Raw genomic sequence first — 21,950 nt, 5'->3', positions numbered from 1 at the left:
AGCAGTCAAGTACAACATTCCTAGAGTGTACATGTTTACACATAGGGAGGGATGTTTGTCCAGCCAGCAGGTAAACTTCCTGTTTCCTTCTGGGCTGGGACAGACTTCCTCTGCATGTGACTAGAGGTGGGCGTGGCCTCACCTGTGCAGGTAATGACAAAAGCACAGGGCAGGGCAGCCATCTCTTTTTTTTTTGACTACATGCATCGAAGAAGCAACATCTGCTTAGCCAAAGATGTCCTCTTTGCTCCCGCCAAGAGAGGACAAAGGGACTGTCTTCTTATGAGATAGTTTTCAGGTATATGTTACTTTTCTAAGCTAAGTCTGCCTTCTGGGATCCTATTGTGAACAGAATGCTATGTGAGTAAACTCTTTTTATACTTCTATAGAAGACTGTGTCGTGTCTTATCTTTTATGAGGGAATAAGGGGTAAATACCAGGACAGTTATTATAGAGGCTTTAGCGAGCCTGAGCAAACGCATCCACTGCAAGTTTAAAAGGGGGAGTGTTACTTTGCTAAATTGTGAACTTGTTAACACAAGTTGGAAAGGCTATTATCAGACAATATGTCCTCTCCTGCATCCCTGAACATTGCTCACAAGAACAGAGATCTCTGGGCTGGCTTCTACAGAAAGGGCAGAGAAACTGCAAACAAAGGGCAGCTGGGTATGGCCACCCCAATGGGGGTTGATCTCAGCCCCACTGGGGTTAGAAGGGAGGGGAGGGGAGGGGAGGAGGCTGACTGGGACTCTTCCCACTGACATCTGCTTCTCCTCCAAAGGAAACCACCAGGGCACATACTTTTTTTCTGAGAAGGATTCCACTTTCAGAAGTGAAGTTGTTGTTGTTCGTTTTGAAAATGAGAACAATACTCACACATTCCATTTTCTCTGGGCTCTCATCCAGGTATTCTGCTGTTGGTAAAGGCTTCAGTGCTGTGCTGCAAAACTCACAGCAACCGAGAAGGCAAAGATCGGTTTCAGAATGATCCTGAAAAAGAGGTGGAGGGGTAAGCAAATGGCTTCTCAAACTAACAGTTAAGGGGTGATATGATAGCCATGTTCAAATATATAAAAGGATGTCACATAGAGGAGGGAGAAAGGTTGTTTTCTGCTGCTCCAGAGAAGCGGACACGGAGCAATGGATCCAAACTACAAGAAAGAAGATTCCACCTAAACATTAGGAAGAACTTCCTGACAGTAAGAGCTGTTTGACAGTGGAATTTGCTGCCAAGGAGTGTGGTTGGAGTCTCCTTCTTTGGAGGTTTTTAAGCAGAGGCTTGACAACCATATGTCAGGAGTGCTCTGATGGTGTTTCCTGATTGGCAGGGGGTTGGACTCGATGGCCCTTGTGCTCTCTTCCAACTCTATGATTCTATGATTCTATGATTCTAGTTATACACTTTCCAGTACTGGGAAGGGAATCAGTTACCCACTAGGGGAGAGTGGCTATGTAAGCTCTCAGAATTGACAGACATAATAAGACAAAAACCAACAAGTGAAGTAAAAAAAGAATGGGAGTGCCTCAATGAATACCTCAAAAGTCAAGGCTCGAGGGCAGAAATCTGGCTGAGTCTGGAATAACCTTGTGAAGTGAAAGGATATGAAAGAAGGATTTATATCTAGATGTTAGGATAGAGATGATAAAGAAAACAGGAAGACACAATGAGAGATAAAGGAGGTGCTGTGGGATTGGTGGAAGTCAATGTCTTGTTGTTTTAGTGTTTATAATATTAACTTGTGAGATATGGATATGTTTTTTGTTGTTGTTGCTTTTTTTAGTTTTCAAATGTTGATTTTTGTGTGTTGTGTATTGTTATTTTTTGATATCTTTCGTGTTGTTGTTGTTGTGTGGAAAATACTAATAAAATTTATTAATAATTTAAAAAAACAAATTAAAAAACCTAGCTATACACAGGAAAACATGTATATCAGGGGTGCCCAAACTTTTTTCAAAGAAGGCCAGATTTGATGAAGTGAATGTGTGTGAGGGGATGTTGAGCTTTTTTTAGGATTGAAGTTGCTGAGCTCTTTTTTCAGGATTTTACCAGGAAATGAACCGCCGCCCCCCCCAAGTTTTTGAGCTTGACCTTTTTTTACAATTTTAACCCAAAGTTGTTGAGGGTTGAAGTTTTACCCCAGGAAATAAACTGCCAAAGGGGCAGGATTATACCGCACAAGGCGGTCTTTGGATATGCCTGATGTGTATGAATGTGGTTTAGGCTCAGAGTCAAATCACTTTTCCATGAGGAGGCCCCTTCTGTTATTCCAGACCAGGACAAATGAACAGCTCATCCAATACAACGGGATTGACTTTGGCTCCCTGAAAACATTTGCTTTCATTTAAACAAATATTTAGAACTGTGGGGAAACAGTTTTAAAATGAGCGGACAACTACTGTGGATGGGTGGGAATTCATATCTGCAGGAGAGTGGCTGTGCCAGTTAGGTGCGGACTATTGGGCCTAAAGAGGGCTTGTGTAACATAGCTGTCAACTGTCCCTTATTTGGCGGGAAAGTCCCATATCCCAGCGCCATGTCCCGCTGCTTTCGCTTATTGATGATGTCCCTTAAATTTCCCGGGTTTCAAAGGAAACAGCTCCTCTCTCTCTCTCCCTCCCTCCCTCCCTGCTGGCCAGGGAGGAGGGAGGCTCCAACTGTGTTGCTTGGCTGCGTTGCTCACCCAATAAGGAGTCTAATAACGACTGGGGGGTGGAGCTTGCATGTCTTGTGCCAATCAAATCGGCCGCGTTGCCTGGGGACTCGCCTTTGCTCAGAGCTTCCCAGCGGAGAGGTGACGGTGGTTTTCCTTGCTGCATCCCCTTTGCCGGGTTGCTGTGCTGTGGGAACCACCGCTTGAGGCTTTGTTTGGCTGCTGGCTGGGCTTTCTGCCTTTGGCTTGGAGGGGCTCAGAAGCTGAGCATACCTGTGCTTGGAAAATCCCTTATTTTGGCTGCTGATCCCTTATTTTCAAGGCTGCTGGTCCCTTATTTTCAAATCTGTAAGTTGACAGCTGTGTTGTGTAATCCTTGGTTCTTGCGACCCTCTCTCTAAAATATTGCCTCCAGTAGTCAAAATCTATATTTCCAGGGCTTTTTTCCCCCCCGGGGGAACTCACAGAAACTCAGTTCCAGCACCTCTTAGGTGAGCGGTATTGCCATTCTAAGAGAACGAGGGAGGTGTTCATGGTGAGTTCCGGCACTTCTTTTTTTTCTATAAAAAAATAGCACTCTACATTCCCCACAGGTAGATCGTTATACATGACCATAGATGTCAATTGTACAAAACAAACCCCTACAAAAAGATGAACTACAATACTTTTGGTCCCAACTATATGTGATCTCACCTCAATAGCTGACTCATGATCTTCAGAACTCTCTTTCAAGTTTCCAAGCAAACGCATCGGAAATATTTTAGAAGGAGGTAAATATACAAAGATGAAAAACAAAGTTAATCCTTGGCAAAAAAGCTTTTGTTAGGTTTGCTTCTTTGTTTAAAATGCAAGGTGCTTGATGCAAACCAAGCCAAATCATAAGCATGGGACATAGAGGAGCTCTTTTCAGATATATAGAAGACCAAACTTCCCAACTTATTTCTCTTTTTAGGCGTCAGAGAGTGGTGATGAAGTACAGTCATACCTTGAAAATCGAACGGAATCCATTCCAGAAGTCCGTTCAACTTCCACAACATTCGGAAACCAACTTGCGGCTTCTGATTGGCTGCAGAAAGCTCCTGCAGCCAATCGGAAACCATGGAAGCCACGTCGGACGTTCGGCTTCCAAAAATAGTTCACAAACCAGAACAGTCACTTGCGGTTTTGCAGTGTTCGGGAGCCAAAACGTTCTGAGAACTAAGCTGTTCGAAAACCAAGGTACGGCTCTATACATATTTCACCAAATGTTCCTAAAATCTTAATTGACCTGCTCTTTCTTATTGGGTATCGGAATTCTCATTTTGCTGCTACCGTAAGCAATCTTAAACAAGAACACCTTCTATAGTAAAGGTAAAGGGACCCCTGATCATTAGGTCAAGTTGTGGCTGACTCTGGGGTTGCAGCGCTCATCTCGCTTTATTGGCCGAGGGAGCTGGCATACAGCTTCTGGGTCATGTGGCCAGCATGACTAAGCCGCTTCTGGCGAACCAGAGCAGCGCACAGAAACGCCGTTTACCTTCCCGCTGGAGCGGTACCTATTTATCTACTTGCACTTTGATATGCTTTCAAACTGCTAGGTTGGCAGGAGCTGGGACCGAGCAACGGGAGCTCACCCTGTTGCGGGGATTCGAACCACCGACCTTCTGATCGGCAAGTCCTAGGCTCTGTGGTTTAACTCACAGTGCCACCCGCGTCCCTAACACCTTCTATACCTCTCTGCAAATATGTGGGAAATTGCCTTGCTCTAAACCAATTGCCTCGGGTCTCTTGGGCTAAATTTGGCTACTGTGTGAGTTCTTTGGATCCCTGGAAGGGTGGTCTCAGCCTACAGTTCAGGGTCTTGGGTTTGACAGTGAACCCCATAACCCTTTTGAACATCAGCTGGGGAAGACTGGAAGGGATAAATCATCATAATTTACAGGAAGACTTCTGTGTGTGCACTGTGATAGGAATTCTGAGGTCTTAGATATATGGTAATGTTCATAAGCGTACCAACCAAGCATGTAAATAGATCAGCACAGGAAGACCGACCTGGAACCATTTTGATTCCTAAACTGAGCAAATGTTTTCTCTGCAAATTCAAAGTGGGAAACCTCCCCATTGTCTCTTTCCTCACAAATCCTGTTTTAAGGGCACATTTAAGATATGAATAGGGTGTGAGCCTGTGACATGGCCCAGGAACTAAGTACCATATTTATCAATACAAAAGACTGGCCAGGCTCCCCAGGCAATCCAATCAAGTAACCTGCCAGACAGGAGATAAGAAAAACGACATTTAAATTTCTGTTTTAAGACCGCCTTTTCTGTGATGTATCTGAGGGGTGGTCTTAGGTTACATCCCTTCTGTGATGTATGTATGATGTTTCTGGGGGTGGTCTTGATCTACAGGGTGGCAATTTCAAAAGTCCACATAAGGCCTTGCGCGCCATTGTTCTGGGTTCCTCCTCTCTCCTGCGGGTGAGGGGAGCACCCTGTTGCAACAGATCAATAAAGATCAAGCTTACTAGCTGCTTTGCTTCTCAATATTCTCTGGTTGGCCTCTGTTATTTTCTCCTACCAATAGGGAACCTATGTAAGGACTCTATATGGGCTCTTGGATACCCCATAAGGGAAGAAAGGCAATTTTTGTTTACAACAGCACACAGTATAACTCAGAGCACTAACCAGCCCCAAACATTTAATCTGTATTATTACTGGCATTTCACAAATCTGCCCATGGGAGGAGCACAGAGAAATAGGATTGCGGCAACGGAAGCCGCCTGTTAATTAAGAGAAGGAAAAGTACAAGTTGGCATCTTGATGATTACTATGCCATGTGTGTGCTGCAAAAATGGAAACCAAACTTCAAAGCGTAAACGGCATCCAGCCCATAATAAACCACCATGTTGAAAGGTCCCACCAGCAACATGGCTGTCTACTCCGGCACACAGTAGTTTGCAGAAATCTTTTTCATTCTTGCTACCTGATGTCCATTTTTAGAACTTTCAGAACCTTCTCTGTGAAGGTGGTAAGGTAAAGGTAAAGGGGCCCCTGACCATTAGGTCCAGTCATGGCGGACTCTGGAGTTGTGGCGCTCATCTCACTTTACTGGCTGAGGGAGCCAGCATACAGCTTCCGGGTCATGTGGCCAGCATGACTAAGCCGCTTCTGGCGAAACCAGAGCAGCGCACGGAAACACCATTTACCTTCCTGCTGGAGCGCTACCTATTTATCTACTTGAACTGACGTGCTTTCGAACTGCTAGGTTGGCAGAAGCAGGGACCGAGCAACGGGAGCTCGCCCTGTCGCGGGGATTCGAACCACCGACCTTCTGATTGGCAAGTCCTAGGCTCTGTGGTTTAACCCACAGCGCCACCCGCGTCCCATATGTGAAGGTGGTAGTTGGATGGAATACGATACCTTACCACCTTATTTCTGTATCAAATAGTTCAACCTGTGTCTGATGTGATGCCTTAAAACCTTATCAGTGTGACAAGGCGTACCTTCACTGACCACTTCAGCGACATCATTTTTTTCCAATATGCTGCGAACTATTAGCTCTGTGGAACAAACACACAAACAAAGATTTTTGTGGCCTTCTGAAACTGAACCTCAAGCTACTTAAATGAAAAAAATCCTGTCAACAATTTGCCTCCTGCCTCCCCCCGTCCCCCCCCCCACAAACTGATAGGTTGATTGCAAGCAGGAGCAAGAGTCAACACTCATTGACATCTCTACCTTAACTAACACTTGATATCTTGTAGATGAATGTGTAAAACTGACTCCATTGAAGAGCATTGTGTTTGAGGTGACATGAAGCTCTGCAGACATTCTCTCTTTGGTTGATCTGTGGTAGTTTATCCACGCACACAAAACACTGACACCAGTTATCAGGTAGCTAACATGTGAACAAGCTCTAGCAGAATGCATTCAGTTGGGTCAATATGTCACTCCAGAGTTTCCCTGAAAGATCTACCGCATTTTTCGCTCTATAGGACGCACCTTTTCCCCTCCAAAAATTAAGGGGAAATGTGTGTGCGTCCTATGGAGCGAATGCAGGCTCCTTGGCTTCAGCGATAGCAACGCGAAGCCTCCGAAGCACAGAGGGAGCGCTCCCTCCGCGCTCCGGAGGCTTTGCGTTGCTTTTGCTGAAGCCTGGAGAGCGAGAGGAGTCAGTGCGCACCGACCCCTCTCGCTCTCCAGGCTTCAGGGATAGCCGCCTGAAGCCTTCAGAGCGCAGCGTGAGTTCCCACAGTGCTCCGGAGGCTTCAGGTTTCATTTGCTGAAGCCGGGAGAGTCTTGCTCTCCCGGCTTCAGCAAAAGGAACCCAAAGCCTGCGGAGCACAGCGGAAACTCGCACTGAGCTCCGAAGGCTTCGGGTTCCTTTTGCTGAAGCCGGGAGAGCAAGACTCTCCTGGCTTCAGCAGAGAGGGAGAGCTACACAGTGCCCCTTCAGCCAAGCGGGAGGAGAAATGGAAGGGGCTCCGTTTCTCCTGCCGCTTCGCTGAAGGGGTGCTGAGCAGAGAGGGGGAGATTTTTTTTTTCTTGTTCTCCCTCTCTAAAACAAGGTGCGTCCTATGGTCGGGTGCATCCTATAGAGCGAAAAATACGGGAAACGCATTACCATTCATTAAACACCCTTCAATTGCTTCTACGGATCAGATAAGAAAAGCATCATAAGGTCGTCTAGCCAAGATACCATGGACACTTGTACCCCAATAATGTTACGTACATCTTGCTGTTGCTAAAACTCACCCTCACTTTCTCCAACCAAAGGTCTCTCCTTGACAATCCTGCTTGCCTGCTCCACCTTCCTTCTCCCTGTGTGAGAAATACTGGTATATATCGCAATGCTGAGACAAGCAACATACAAACCCAATACATAACCAATGCAATAAAATACTGTATTCAACACGGAACGAAGGCAGCTGCTGAATACACTAACCGTACCACCAGGACTTTAAAAATACATATGATGTGTCAAAAGTCAAAGCTTCGGTGTTTGCTGGAAGCAGTGTAATCGCAGTGGCAGGCAAACCTCCATGGAAAAGAATTCCACAAATCCGCTCCACTTCCCAGTGGGGAGGAGCTGCCGTGGACCGCGTGGCCACCCACTCCCCACCGGCGGCGGGGGACTTTGTCCCCCGTTGCCCAGGGGTCACGTCAGAGCCCGGCCAGCCAATCCACTTGCCAGGGAGGGGGGCATGCTGGGACTGTTTAAACCAAGGAGCGAGCTGGAGGGCTTCCTCTTTGGCTCGCTTCCTCAATCACCCTCCCTCCCTATTTTGCATTTTTTAGGCACTGGCCTTGCTATGGACCTTGGTTGGTCGCCTTGGTTGTCCAAGGGGCCTGGTAGGAATTTTCCCCACTTGGCAAATTGGCACTGGCCATTTGGTTTTCGCCTACCTCGTAGCAATCGTCACAACTTTGTTAGTGTTCGGTTAGGCATTGTGAACTTGTGTGGGGGAGGGGAGGTGTGGCCATCACCTGCCCCTCTATGCTTAAGGGTATTCCGTTAAAGGAATCCGGGGGTCTTGATCTTGTTCGAAGCCCGGTTGGGGGCTAGGGCCTTGACACGACCTTGATGGGAACACCAGGGGGAGCTTGAGTTGGTTTGCATTGACAGCGCTCCCCCTACCAGTGGTTTACCCTTGCCGGACTTCCTGCGCAGCGGGCAGGAGTCAGATATAGTCGGGTCCAATCAATGCCTAAGCCAATACCGCTCACATTCTGTAATTCAATAAAGTTGTGGCCCAATTTGCCCAATAACATAAACCTAATATCCGTGTCCTTGTGTGAGTTATTTCCCAACGAGGGGGTGGCTGCGGGGTCTCGACACGCAACTTAAAGGCTGCTATAAAAGTAAAGGGACCCCTGACCATTAGGTCCAGTTGTGGCCGACTCTGGGGTTGCGGTGCTCATCTCGCTTTACTGGCCGAGGGAGCCGGCGTACAGCTTCTGGGTCATGTGGCCAGCATGACTTAGCTGCTTCTGGTGAACCAGAGCAGCACACGGAAACGCCGTTTACCTTCCCACCGGAGCAGTACCTATTTATCTACTTGAACTTTGATGTGCTTTCGAACAGCTAGGTTGGCAGGAGCAGGGACCGAGCAACGGGAGCTCACCCCATCACGGGGATTCGAACCACCAACCTTCTGATCAGCAAGTCCTAGGCTCTGTGGTTTAACCCACAGCGCCACCCGTGTCCCTATGAAGGCTGCTATAGAAGATGCTTTTTGAGGGTGGTGGAACAACCAAGAGGGCAACTTCTGTTGATCTTAACACCCAAGAGGGTCTGTAGGGAAAGAGGCAACCTGGGGCAAGTAATAAATACATACCTACACAGAAGAGCAGAGCATTCCAAAGCAATACAAAATTAGTGAAAACTGAATTTTAGACTTTGAAATTGTGCAAATTAATTTCCCCTCTCCTCATTAAGGGTTAGACACGATCTCTTAATTTTGTAGTAGTTTAAAGGAAACTATCTGATAAAAGAAATAGCATTTGAAAGATAAAACCACAGCATTTTAAATGCAACCAAATTTTGCCAAGTCAGCCCAAAGCTGGTTTTCAACGTGTACATATGCCTGCGTCATTGTTTAGACCACACTCTCTGAAAAACAAAACTGTTTAAGGCCAGCACAGTATACTTATTATCATACTTTTTTCTTCTGAACTCATGTCTGAATAACTCCATTCTGTCTGAGTTTCCACATCTGTAACGCCACATCTTCTGCAATGGGAAAAGAAAGGTTCAGTAAGAGAATTCCTGTTTTAACAAAGATACCCCATATATACTTTGATGTTATGTTGAGGGCAGGGGGAAAGAATTCTGAGCTACGTAATCCAAAGTTCTGTGCTCCAAACACACACACACACACACACACACACACACACACAGAGAGAGAGAGAGAGTTTACGGTTGTAAATTTATATTGTAAACTGCTTTGAGGTATGGCTGTTGTTGTTTTTTTACAGTCAAGCAGTATATAAATTTCATAAATTTCATAAATAAAATAAAACAGCATGGCAATGCTGAGTTTAGTTAACATCTGCAGTAGAGAAGGAGACCACTGTTTCTATTTGGACAGAAGGGAATTTTTCTCAATTCCCTGACGAATTGTAATTCTGCCATTTCGCACTGGAGTTTCCCTTTTAAATTCCTTTGCCCCAAAGTAGCTACCAGAAGATTAGCTGCAGAGTCCCCTGGTAGACTGAAATGCTCTCCTACGGATTTATGAATATTGCTATTTCTGACGTCAGATTTGTTTCCAAATTGGTCGCTTTTCATAGATACTGCCCGGTTTGTCCTGGGCAGAATGTGGAACATGCAATTACAATGGAAGATGTATCAAAGGTGATTATCAAAGAACATTATCAGGCCCTGCAATAGCGTTGCCAGAGTGTATTTATGGTTTTCCTTGGAACTAGTTTTTGCCTCTTCTCTCCCCTCCCCTGCCCTCAACAAGGGATCATTTGCCAATTAGGAGTGACGCACAGATGTCAGTTTTCAGATGGAAGAGGGCCTGTTCTGGTGTCTTTTAGGATTCAGAATCAAAAACAAGTTAGCAGGGTTCTGAGTTAAACCATATCTTAAACCAGTGTTTCCCAACCTTTTTTGGGCAAAGGCACACTTGTTTGATGAAAAAAATCTCGTGGCACACCACCATTACAGCCCCGTGACGTCAGCGCGCAGCGTCACGCCGGGAGGGACGCACGAAAGTGAAAGTTTTCAATTTTTTCCCTCCCCCTTGCCGGGGAACCTCCAAGCTTTGGGGGTGGGGGGGGAGGAGGCAGCAAAGCGAGGGACTGAGGGACGGCGGCAGCTGAGGCGGCGGCGGCTGTTGTGGTGGTGGCGGCGATAGCGGGCGGAGGAGGGGGCGGCGGCGGGGCCGAAGTGGGCGGCGGGGCCGAAGTGGCCGGCGGCGGCGGGGGAGGCGGCGGCAGGTGGAGCAGGAGGGTGGCCGAGGCCGGTGAGGGAGTAGGGTTGCCCGGGGCTTGAGGAGCCGTCGCCGGGAGTTGCTGCTGCTGTTGTTGCTGCTGCTGCCCGGACATGCCGGCCTCCTCCTCGTCCGCTGTCTCGCGCTCCTCCCTTTTGCACGCGCTGCCCCGCCGCCGCCCCATTGGCTGGGTCCTGTCAGCTGATCCTGTGTGTGTGTGAGGGGAGAATGGAGAGAGAAACCTCGGCACCACCACCGCGGAGCCGCCCCCGGCTCGACGCGGATCCTCGTCGCCGCCGCCTCTCACCGCCCGACTTGCCCGCCTCCCTCCCACGGCACACCAGCCAACGTCTCACGGCACACTTGTGTGCCGCGGAACACCGGTTGGGAAACACTGTCTTAAACTACTGATTTAATAGGCTGGCTGGCTGGACCCAGAACCATTATTGGTGTTAATGTAGAGTAGAATGTACCAGATGGGCGGGGTATAAATAATAAATTATTATTATTATTATAAATTATTATAATGTTACTAACATTGTTGGCAATTCTGCTTTCATTGATGTTTGAGACTCAAGAACTGAAGATGATGGAGATCTCGTCTGGGAATCTGAAAGGAAGAGAGAAAGGGACTTCTTTTAAAATCAATGGAATAAAACAGGGGTAAAAGTTGTCTCCGTTTCATTAGCTCAGCCTTCCCCAGAGGGGGAAAAAAAGGATGTAGAATAAAGGCTTCTTTTCTCTCCTGGGGAGGGGAGAAGTGCTATGAAGGTGAAGGAATGGATTTCCCGAACCCAAAACTGACTGTGCAGGCAGATTGAAACTGTTCCAAAATCCCTATTTTTCCTTAGCTAAAATGCTTTAACTTGAGCTCTTGAGCCAAAACCCAGCTGAATAAACAAGTGCTCAGAGCCCTCTACTTTATCAGTTTGTGACGGCAAGGATGGCCTTGACTGTACCAGTAGAACAGGGAAGACATGTCTGTGCCTTATCTTATGTCCTGACCACAAAGACGCACAGACCTAGTATGGGAACAGCACCAGAGTGTGTTCTTGGAGTTGATGACCCCTTGCTCCAAGAGCAAGCATAGGAAACAGGAACAACCTTTTATGGTCAGAAGTACAGGAAGGAATACCCTTTTATGGTTAAGAATACTGGAGCAGGAACATCTGTGATGTCAACCTGCATGCACAAGCTGACGTGGCTGGATTGCTGGGGAAGGGGGAGAGGGTGACTGGAGGATATATATACTGCATGTAATCTCTCATTTCTTTGGACTTGATGTGGACTGACCACACAAGTGCCTTTCTGCTGTTCCGGAGAGCAGAAATAAAGAACTCTTTCTCTGAACCAACGCTCGGTGTCATTTGACTTCCTTCCTCCTGTCCGGGAGCAACGCAGACCCAATCGGTGAACTCCAATAAGTCTACAAAGGGAGATTCCCAAAGCACTGAGCATAGAACTAGCAACCCACCTTGTACTGTAGGTCACCAGCAACAGCCGTTGAGCTGGTGGCAATTGGGAACCAACACAAGGGATTTGGGCAGCTGGTTGGAACAACTCGCCTGTCACTCACATGACATCGTAATGCCATCACATTATTTTCAGGTGCGGCGAACCTGCTCACGTGTCAAATTTTACCTGCATGGCTGATCCAGATGAGAATCTGACCCATGGAGCCAAAAATGTTTCCCATCCCTGGGCTAGTGGGACTGGTCACATTGACTACAGATTTGACTCATCAAAACATCTACCCAGGATATTATAAATAATAATAATGCAATAAATAATAGAGACACAAACAGCTTCAAATCCACATTAAACTCCCAGGTGGATGAACCCTGTGCCATTGCCCCGATCCTATTCAGCTCCTGGTTCCCCAGCTGCTTTTGAGACTTTTAAAAAATAAAATAAAATATACAACAGCAGCAAGAATACTTATTGCAAAGTACTGGAAGACACAAGATTTACCCACTCTGGAAGAATGGCAGATGAAGGTGATGGACTATATGGAATTGGCAGAAATGACTGGCAGAATCCGAGACCAGGGAGAAGAAATGATGGAAGAAGACTGGAAGAAATTTAAAGACTACTTGCAGAAATACTGTAAAATTAATGAATGTTAAAGGGATGTTGGATTGAAAATAAGCGGTATTGGTAAAAAGATTAACAAGAATATGTAAATACGGATTGACAATGGTTGAAAATATATAGTTATAATAGGTTAAGATATTGAGTAAAGATAAATGATAGAGGGTAAGGATTTGCTGAATTAACCATGTGAACTGGAATACAAAAAAAGGGGGGGTGAGGAGGTCAGGAAACAAGTAAATGAAATATAATATATGAAAATATTGATTTTTTTAAAACTTTTTTACTTTTTATGTATTTTGTCTTTGTATTTTTGTATCTCTTTTTCTTTTATTATTGTTATTCTTTTTTATTTCTTATTTTTAATTTTGTAACTTTTTATTGTCTGTAAAATGTCAATAAATATCATTTTTTTAAAAATAAAATAAAATAAAATACTAGATTAAATTGTAGACTTCCCAAATCTCATGTAGTTGAGCAAATCTCTATTTTGCTGGCTGGCAGTAATGTATTTATTACTTCACTGGTTGCAACATTTGCCTTGGCTGCAAGTAAGTTGAGAGCTAGGCACCAAGACAAGTTACATAAGGTGATTTTTGCATTTTTGTATGTTCGCTTTGCTGTTGTTGTTGTTGTTCCATTTTAAATCAATTATTTGTATTTTATGCATTGTGACCAAAAAGTCTCAAATACTCACCAGGGAATAATATACAGGTACCTTTTTTTGAGGATTGTTCAGTGTTTTCTGAGACATCTTCGCGTGCATCCTCTACATGGATAACAACAGAAGCTGCCTTTGGTTCTTTTTCATTGGACAGACTTTGCTCCTTGCTTCGGCTTGTACTAGCTTCGCTCTTATTCAGAAAGAGATTGCTCTGTGTAATGTAGGCTTCTATTGACTCTCTAGCAAGGGCAGATTTAGAAGCAGAATTCTTCTCTTGCAGTTTCTTAACATTTTCTTCAGTGAGAAGCAAGCTGGAGGATTCGGGATCTGCTGGCTGGGATGTAGAAAGTGAAGAGGTTCTTTTTGATTCCAAACGGTCTTTACTACCAGGCCCAGGAAGCTTCTGTCCGCTTGACATATTGTCAAAACAAAAAAGGAGACTGGGCTCTGAAAGCAATAAAGGAAACAAAGGGACAATTAAATAATAAATACAGTGGTACCTCAAGTTACATATGCTTCACGTTACATACTTCGCTAACCCAGAAATAGTGCTTCAGGTTAAGAACTTTGCTTCAGGTTGAGAACAGAAATTGTGCTCCGGCGGCGCGGCAGCAGCAGGAGGCCCCACTAGCTAAAGTGGTGCTTCAGATTAAGAACAGTTTCAGGTTAAGTACGGACCTCCGGAACGAATTAAGTACTTAACCTGAGGTACCACTGTTTCGAGATTACTCTGAATCTCCTGACTTCCCCGCCATCCCTTCCATGGGTCCTTTTGATTCTATTTTCAACTGCATATCAATACTTCTATTTTTCATCTTCCTGAGTTAACTATACATTCTGTTACATTACAAGTGTATTTAAAATCCTGCTAATGTTTTGACCTGTTTACAGTGATTATAAACATTTCCCATTCTTTTTAAAATTTCTTGTCTTTTTGATTCCTGAGCTTCCCAGTTAATTTTTGCCATTTCGGCATAGTCCATCAACTTGATTTGCCATTAATGGTTTGTTTTTTTCTCTTACCACTTGTGGTTTGAAATTTCTGTAGCAGCACACTTAATGGTACAAAAACATTCTCCAGTCACTATCCACTGAGATCGTTGCACTGGATCTATGCTATAAAGAAAAGTTACAGAAGTTTTTTTTGGTTGTTGTTAATAAATAAAATATATCTTTCTTACACTTATCGTGTGTGTGTGTGAGAGTGAGAGAGAGACAGACAGACAGAAATTCCCAGAAAGCAGGATAGTTATTTTGAATTTGTGCGGTCCAAGAGCTTGGGATTGCAAAGAAAGCAATTGGCTTCGGGCACAGAAATTGTTTAGCACTCTGTTGTAGATTTTTTGTTTTATTTTTAAGCTTCTCAGTCAATTAAACAAGAAAATAAATTGTATTTGAAAACTATCAATGGGGCTGACTATGCTTGTAGTATGACAATAAGTTTTGTAAGGAGAACTATATGAAATATTACAGAAAAAATCTAAGAGAGTGGATCTTAAGGACTATTAAAAGTAATAGTTAAGATAATGAAATGCAAGACTAAGAGATGAAGACAGAAAATCACTAGACGTGGTTGATAGAAGTATTAGGCATATAGCCAAAATGTTGTATATGATAAGAGGAGATGTTATGTTCTGGTTGGAAAATATTTGTAAAAGCTAATAAAAATATATTTAAAAAGAAAACCATCAATGGGGAGAGTAAATTCCAGGGAAATCGTGATCGAAGTGCAGGACTTCTGTTGCATTTACCTTACTCTTGAGGAGGCTTAGTGCCCTTTCATTCATTCTACATATCATCTCACCAGAAGTATGATCTTTGCAGTCTTCCCCAGGCACCTGTATGTCAATTAAAGCCCAGAAGAAGACATCATGAGGCAATTTCTCCCCTGGGACTTTTCTGGATCAGGAAGTGCTGTCAGCCAGGGACGATTCAGAGTACTGGATAAACGTCCCATGGAAAGAAAAACACACGCCAACCTTGGCTACCTTGCAACAATAAGGTAAGGTCGAAACTAGAGCTGGGCGCTATATTGACATATTGTCCAAAACCGGTTTGAAGTCCATATCGTGATATCGGTTTCATAATTTTTGACCTGGCAATGTATCATGAATCGTGTGTGCGCTATGGAAAAATCACAATGTGGGGAAAACATTGTCAGCCAGCCAATGCCTCTATATAGCTCCGTCCTTATTTCAGATGTTGTGATATATCAGTATATTGCAATGTTTAAAGGGTAAAGGTCAAGGGACCCCTGACCATTAGGTCCAGTCGCGGCCGACTCTGGGGTTGCAGCGCTCATCTCGCTTTACTGGCCGAGGGAGCCGGCGTACAGCTTCCGGGTCATGTGGCCAGCATGACTAAGCCGCTTCTGGCGAACCAGAGCACCGCACGGAAACGCCGTTTACCTTCCTGCCGGAGTGGTACCTATTTATCTACTTGCACTTTGAGGTGCTTTCGAACTGCTAGGTTGGCAGGAGCAGGGACCAAGCAATGGGAGCTCACCCCGTCACGGGGATTCGAACCGCCAACCTTCTGATCGGCGAGTCCTAGGCTCTGTGATTTAACCCACAGCGCCACCCGCGTCCCCTATTGCGATGTTTAGCTGAAGATATATGACAATGTTGAAAGCCAGATATTGCCCAGCCCTGATCAAAATCCTACACTGATCAAAATGCTAAAGAAATTATCAAATTCCTCAAGAGCAAGGCAATAAAATGGAAACCTCTTTTGCAGAGGAAGATTTTGGTAAAGCACTAATAATAATGATGATAATAATAATAATAATAATAATAATAATAATAATAATAATAATACTGTATTGGCCCAAATATAAGCCCCCCCCCCCCAATTCTGACTGTAAAAAGTTAAAGTGTGGATTACATTCGCGTCCTTACAAAAATGGGCTTTTATGATAACGCTGCTGAAACAGACAATTACATACAGTAAAACAGAAAAAAAGTTTTATTGCTGAATTGCAAGCTTGAGGCTGTTATACAATAAATTCTAATGTCATTCATCGCTTTCCCTGTATTTTACAGTGCAGTACAGTATTGATTTTTTTATTTGTATTTACACTGCTACGAATAGGTGTTTAACCCACTTGCGGGTCCTCTCTTAGTACCTGTAGGATTTTCTTCTACATTTGCCATTTACCGGTGTGAGTGCCTGTGGAATTGTAGCAACTGAATAGCGATTTGAGATTTTAGCAATTGTACGGTAACATTCCCGGGCTTGCGAGATCAAAGGCTTCAATTGGCTTGGAGTTACAATTCTGCCAACTGCAGCAATTTTCAGCCTGTAACCCAATTTTAAGGCTGATACATCTGGGTATTGACTTTTTTCTCCCCCACCCTTGAATTTTAAAGGTGTGGCTTATATTTGGGCCAATACGGTGATGATAATGATGATAATAATAATAATAATAATAATAATAATAATAATAATAATAATAATAATAGTTTTGTTATTGTTCTTTAGTATTTAATGTACTACCCGGTCCTTTAACTTAAGGTCCAAGTGTTAAGTTGTGGGTGAACATATCAGACGACACAGCGATTCTTCAAACAGCTCTTGTTTATTCACAGGCCAGAACAGAACTGAACTGAAGGGTTCAGTCAGCCTGCTTATATAGAGCTCCAGTACAACGTAACTGTAACAATTTTCTAAAACTATCCAATCACTGAACGTCACTTTCGATCCCTTATTTGCATAACTATCTACAGTATCCCCCTGCTGGCCCAGGGTGAGAACTTCAGTACGTAACACCAAGGGTGGGTTACAACATTAAAACACAATGTCACAACACAATATTAAAAACAGTTTGAAACAACTTACAGCTGTCCCATTGATCCTGCACCCTTCCGCTGAGGAACTCACAGGGGAGTTCATGAAGGGCTATTCCATTCTCAGAATTCTGTTGGGGAGGTTTAGGGAGAGAAAGAGAGAGCTGCTGGGTGAAAATTTCAAGGTCTTTTGAACTAAGGCTACAGCACACCTGTACACACTGGCAGTGGCTGGACCTGTGAGAACCATTTAAAATATACAAGGGGAGCAGACAGCTTTGAAAGGCACCATTAGTGCACATTTTAATAATTATCCACTCAACAAAACAACATAGTAAAATCGGTCATTATAATTCCTATTTATGATGGGGAAACTGGAGCAAGGCAGTAATGTGTTACTTCAGGTCACCAATGACCACAACAGGGGTATCATCCCAGGTCCGAAAAACGCTCTGATGTGCTGCAATGAAGTTATTGTTGAGAAACTCTTGACTCTGAATCCGACTTTAATGAAAACCGATTTACAAAATACTTTACCTCCCTCCTTCAGCACTTGCTTGGTTTCTAGATGTGCTTAGATGCTGCTTCAGTGTCACAATGGATCTGACACGCCCCCCCCCTTTTGTTGCATGGACTTGTCAACAGTTTGTTCCTGTAGCAGCAAGCAGCACTGGAAACCAGTTTGAAGGAAGGAAAGGTGGTGGCGACTCTCCCTTCGTGGTCCATGCTACATGTTCGGTATCTGAAAGCGTAAGAAAGACCACTTTCAGGTGAAAGTAAGTACAGCCAAATTTAGCCACACACCTCAGCCACTGCCCTCTAGACTTCTGTCTCAGCAGACGTCCTTCACAGATCTGCTAAGATTTTTTTTTCCTGGAGAGCTAAACTGTCCTTTTACCTAATCTCATACATACAGCACAAGTAACCTGAGCTGTAGCCCATCTATGACTCAGTTGTAGTATTTAACTGAATCAAGGCTGAGGGTTTATTCACACTTTGCCAGACTCTTTCCAGGCAGAAGTCCACATTTTAACACTCCGTGACTGAGCATTGTTGTTGTTTTTCACCTCAGCTTTCCATGCTTAAAACCTGCTCTTTAAAGCTGATTCGGAGCAAACGTCAATTCAGATGTTTGTGGGGAAAGCCCCGGATCAAAATTAAGGGTGCTGGGACACTTTAATCGCCTTGATAGAATTGTAGAACTGGATCGGACCCAAGGGTCATCTAGTCCAACCCCTTGCAATGTAGGCATCTTGGCTACAGCATCCATGACAGATAGCCACCCAACCTCTGCTTAAAAACCTCCAAGGAAGGAGAGTCCACCAGCTCCCGAGGGAGACCGTTCCACTGTCAAACAGCTCTTACTGTCAGAAGGTTTTCCCGTATGTTTAGCTGGAATCTGCTTTCTTGTAACTTGAACCCATTGCTTTGAGTCCTGTCCTCCAAAGCAGGAGAAAACAAGCTTGCTTCCTCTTCCAACTATTAGATTGGCTTCAACCAGAGCCAGGGCCTTTTCAGCACTGGCCCCAACTTGGTGGAACGCTCTGTCTCATGAGACCAGGGCCCTGCAGGATCTGATCTCTTTCCGCAGGGCCTGTAAGACAGAGTTGTTCCGCCTGGCCTTTGGATTGGAGCCAATTTGATTCCCTCCGCCCCCTTTTTCTTTTTTCTTTTCCTTCTCCTGCAATGAGGCTCCATTTTAATATTTTAATGTTCCATTATTTTAATGTTGTATTTTATTTTTGTTTTTAAGTTGTAATCACTCATCTTGTTTTTATTATTGCTTGTAAGCCGCTCTGAGCCCGGCCTTGGCTGGGGAGGGCGGGGTATAAATAAAAAATTATTATTATTATTATTATTCCATGGGACAGCCCTTGGGATATGTGAAGAGGGCTCTCGTATCTCCTGTCAGTCTCCTCTTTACCAGGCTAAACATACCCAGCTCCTTCAACTCTTCCTCATAAGGCCAAAAATGAAAACATAAGATCCTCCATCACCTGTGCTGGGTGATTCCAAGCACCAGTGCTATTTTTATAGGAAAAGGGGTGCCAGAACCCACTGGAGAGGTGCCAGAACAGAGTTCTCGTGCGTTTCCCATTAAAAAAGCCCTGCCAATGACTTCCCAGTTCTTTGTCCACCCATTGGCAGCCAGTCACTTCTAGGAAGTTACCGTATTTTTCGCTCTATAAGATGCACCGGACCACAAGACGCACCTAGTTTTTGGAGGAGGAAAACAAGAAAAGAAATATTCTGAATCTCAGAAGCCAGAACAGCAAGAGGGATCGCTGCGCAGGGAAAGCAGCAATCCCTCTTGCTGTTCTGGCTTCTGGGATAGCTGCGCAGCCTGCATTCGCTCCATAAGACGCACACACATTTCCCCTTACTTTTTAGGAGGGGAAAAGTTAGTCTTACAGAGCAAAAAATACGGTAACAAGCTTGGCAAGATGATAATTGTATGCAGGCCCTCAAGAGCACAAAAGGATTTCTGGATGAGCCCTCAGGAGTTACAGTTCCCAGCAACCCTTACCAAACTACAGTGCCCAGAATCCTTTGAGAGAAAGAACTTGCTTCCAATGTGCTTTAAAGATATTGTGTACACCCAGCCTATGCCAGACCTTTATTGAGTATTCCTTCCGATTTGGTTACTGGGTGGTTTTATAACAACAGCCTACATTCATCCCAATTTGCTTGTAGGGTGTTGACACACCTTGCTGTTTATCATCAGTTCATCCCCATCACTTTCCTGCAAAGCTACAAAAAGTCCCTCTGTATTTTTTTAAAAAGTGGATTTGTTGCACTACGGCAACAGAGTGCTTTAATCCACTTTTAATTGCGAACGTTCCGGTATGAGCTTGCTTCCCTCCTGCGAAATACTGACGGCCTGGAAGGCCCGCAGGAAGAAAGCTCAACATACAGGTCAGCTGTCTGAACAATGCTGCCTAGACTCCTGAACTGGTGTCCATTGGGGATATTTTCCATAAGGCTTTTAGCTCCTCTGCCATCTCAATTTCAATATGGAGATATTGAAGATAGGGCTGCCATATGTCCAGCTCTTCCGGGACACGTCTGGGATTCGGCCAGCAAAATGGCGTCCGGGCGGATTTCTGCTGAATCAGCAAAATGTCTGGGAAAACCTGGACGTGTGGCAAGTTGGGCTGATTTTAAAAATCAATAATAATAATATTCAAAGAATAGCCCCATAACAAGCAGCTTCATCATACGTGTACACTGTGACAAACAAGATACGTAGCTGTGTATTTAAGTGCATGGCTGGTTTGGCCCTCAAATGATCAAGCAGTGATGTTGGGAGGAAAAGATACACAAAGAGAAGAGGCTGATTAGTAGTATCTGCTTAGGTGATGTCAGAGTTGACTTCAAACTTTGCAAGAGCTTATATAAAGGTCCTTCTTCCCCAAAGTGACTTTATAAACTCCCCTGACACAAAAGATCAATAAGGATTAAAACAAACAAACAAACAAGGAATTCACAAAGAGAAAGTGAAAACATAGTTTGGATATGCTATGGTCTCTGTATTGACTTGAAAACAACTTTGTTTCATTGCTTAATATCATGTAATTTATCGTCTTAAAAATGAATGCATTGTCTTTTGGTTCCCCATCTGTTGTTTCTGAAGCGCCAGTGGTAGATTTTTGTACTCCTTTCAAATAAATACTGTTTCTGAACTGCTAAGGAAATTGTTTGACTTGTCTCTCTTTGTTTCATGCAGTAATCCAGCCCTTCAGTTGTTCTTTTGAACCAATGCATGTACCGTTAGCTGCTGGATGGTAAAAATGGATTACATCCCGCCACGGGTCAAACTGAGCGATGACACCTTTATCTTCATAGACGGCAAGTGGGTGAACGAAACCTATATTCAGTCAGCACTCTCTTCCGCCACAGAAGCCCGACAGAAGCACTCAGGCAAGAAGATGCACAATGACTGGACCCTTTGGGAAGAAAACAAAGCCCTTTGGGAGGAAAACAAAGCCCTGCGAGTGGAAAACAGGGCTCTCCGGGATGAGAACAAGGCCCTGCAGTCCCTTCGGATGGAGAACAAGGGCATTCAGGTTATTTATGACGAGAGTCTCCAGCAAGTACTCCAGAAAGAAAACCACCCTCTAGCAGCCCTTCCAATCATAGCAGGGCTCAAGGATGGTATGGGGGAGAAAGCCCTTCAGGTTTTTAGAGACGAGAAGAAAGCCCTCCAGATCTTCCGGGAAAAGAATATGGCTCTGAAGGTCTTCCCGGACGAGAAGAAACCCGCCCCATTCCTGCAGGAAAAGCAACCTGCTCAGTCATCAGCAAATGAATTTACCCCAGCCCAGGAAACCAGTAAAATTGTAGGCCAGGAAGCCAGCAACACGACTGCACCGGCCGAAGCAGCCGAAGCTGTCCAGGAAAGCCAAGGGGAGAGGAGAGTTTTGTCAGTTCAAGAAAGAAACAAAGCCTTATTGCCATTGAAGGAGAACGAGGCACTTGAAGTTGTCCAGAAACTGAATGAAACTGTTCTGTGGCTCCTAAGAGAGAACCATGCACTACTGGAAGAAAAACAGGACCTCCAGACCATCCAAGGAGGGAACAAAATGCTTTGGGAGGAGAACAAAAAACTGAAGCTCCAGCAAAAAGCCATCAAAGTTGCGATCAGTAAGATCATTGCTCAGATGGATCTTCTGCACGAGGAGCTCCACTCCTTTGACCCCATGGAGGAGTCCGAGACTGGAATGAAGAATCCCGAAAGTGCTTGAAAGTTGAGTTAGCTGCAGGGAGAGATGTTAGGGTGCATAGCAGGCAGTTCACATTTGTAAAATTATCTCTCTCCTGCATCATAAACCTGAATAAA

At 44.5% G+C, this 21,950-nt stretch overlaps 2 protein-coding genes and 1 long non-coding RNA gene across 5 annotated transcripts in view; 2 read left to right on the top strand and 1 right to left on the bottom strand.

The window, feature by feature from the left end:
* Positions 1–17,708, bottom strand: part of ERICH6B (glutamate rich 6B) — a 35,358-nt gene extending 17,650 nt beyond the window's left edge. Inside the window, exons 1-11 of one of the 3 annotated variants that reach the window (XM_081191688.1) lie at positions 17,648–17,708; positions 17,163–17,241; positions 15,077–15,163; positions 14,349–14,441; positions 13,359–13,772; positions 11,108–11,180; positions 9,293–9,363; positions 7,386–7,451; positions 6,134–6,190; positions 3,345–3,376; positions 877–990 (exon numbers count right to left, since the gene is read on the bottom strand). In XM_081191688.1, coding sequence (XP_081047814.1) covers positions 877–990; positions 3,345–3,376; positions 6,134–6,190; positions 7,386–7,451; positions 9,293–9,363; positions 11,108–11,180; positions 13,359–13,743 — 798 coding nt within the window. In that variant the 5' untranslated portion in view covers positions 13,744–13,772; positions 14,349–14,441; positions 15,077–15,163; positions 17,163–17,241; positions 17,648–17,708. The remainder of the gene's footprint in view (positions 1–876; positions 991–3,344; positions 3,377–6,133; positions 6,191–7,385; positions 7,452–9,292; positions 9,364–11,107; positions 11,181–13,358; positions 13,773–14,348; positions 14,442–15,076; positions 15,164–17,162; positions 17,242–17,647) is intronic. The other 2 variants (XM_081191690.1, XM_081191689.1) reach the window with 2 other exon arrangements.
* LOC308585875 lies at positions 908–17,743 on the top strand. Its single transcript, XR_014007657.1, has 3 exons — positions 908–1,009; positions 15,150–15,327; positions 17,679–17,743. It is a non-coding gene; the product is annotated as an uncharacterized lncRNA (long non-coding RNA).
* Positions 17,744–17,755: 12 nt separating this feature from the next.
* CBY2 (chibby family member 2) overlaps positions 17,756–21,950 on the top strand; it is a 4,217-nt gene continuing 22 nt past the window's right edge. Inside the window, exons 1-2 of the mRNA XM_081191870.1 lie at positions 17,756–17,886; positions 20,838–21,950. The exon at positions 20,838–21,950 is cut by the window's right edge and continues 22 nt beyond it. Coding sequence (XP_081047996.1) covers positions 20,893–21,855 — 963 coding nt within the window. The 5' untranslated portion in view covers positions 17,756–17,886; positions 20,838–20,892 and the 3' untranslated portion in view covers positions 21,856–21,950. The remainder of the gene's footprint in view (positions 17,887–20,837) is intronic.

Source organism: Podarcis bocagei (assembly GCF_964188305.1).
Source record: "Podarcis bocagei genome assembly, chromosome: 4".
NCBI classification, from domain to species: Eukaryota; Metazoa; Chordata; class Lepidosauria; order Squamata; family Lacertidae; genus Podarcis; species Podarcis bocagei.
This window is presented reverse-complemented; position numbering and strand designations above follow the sequence as displayed.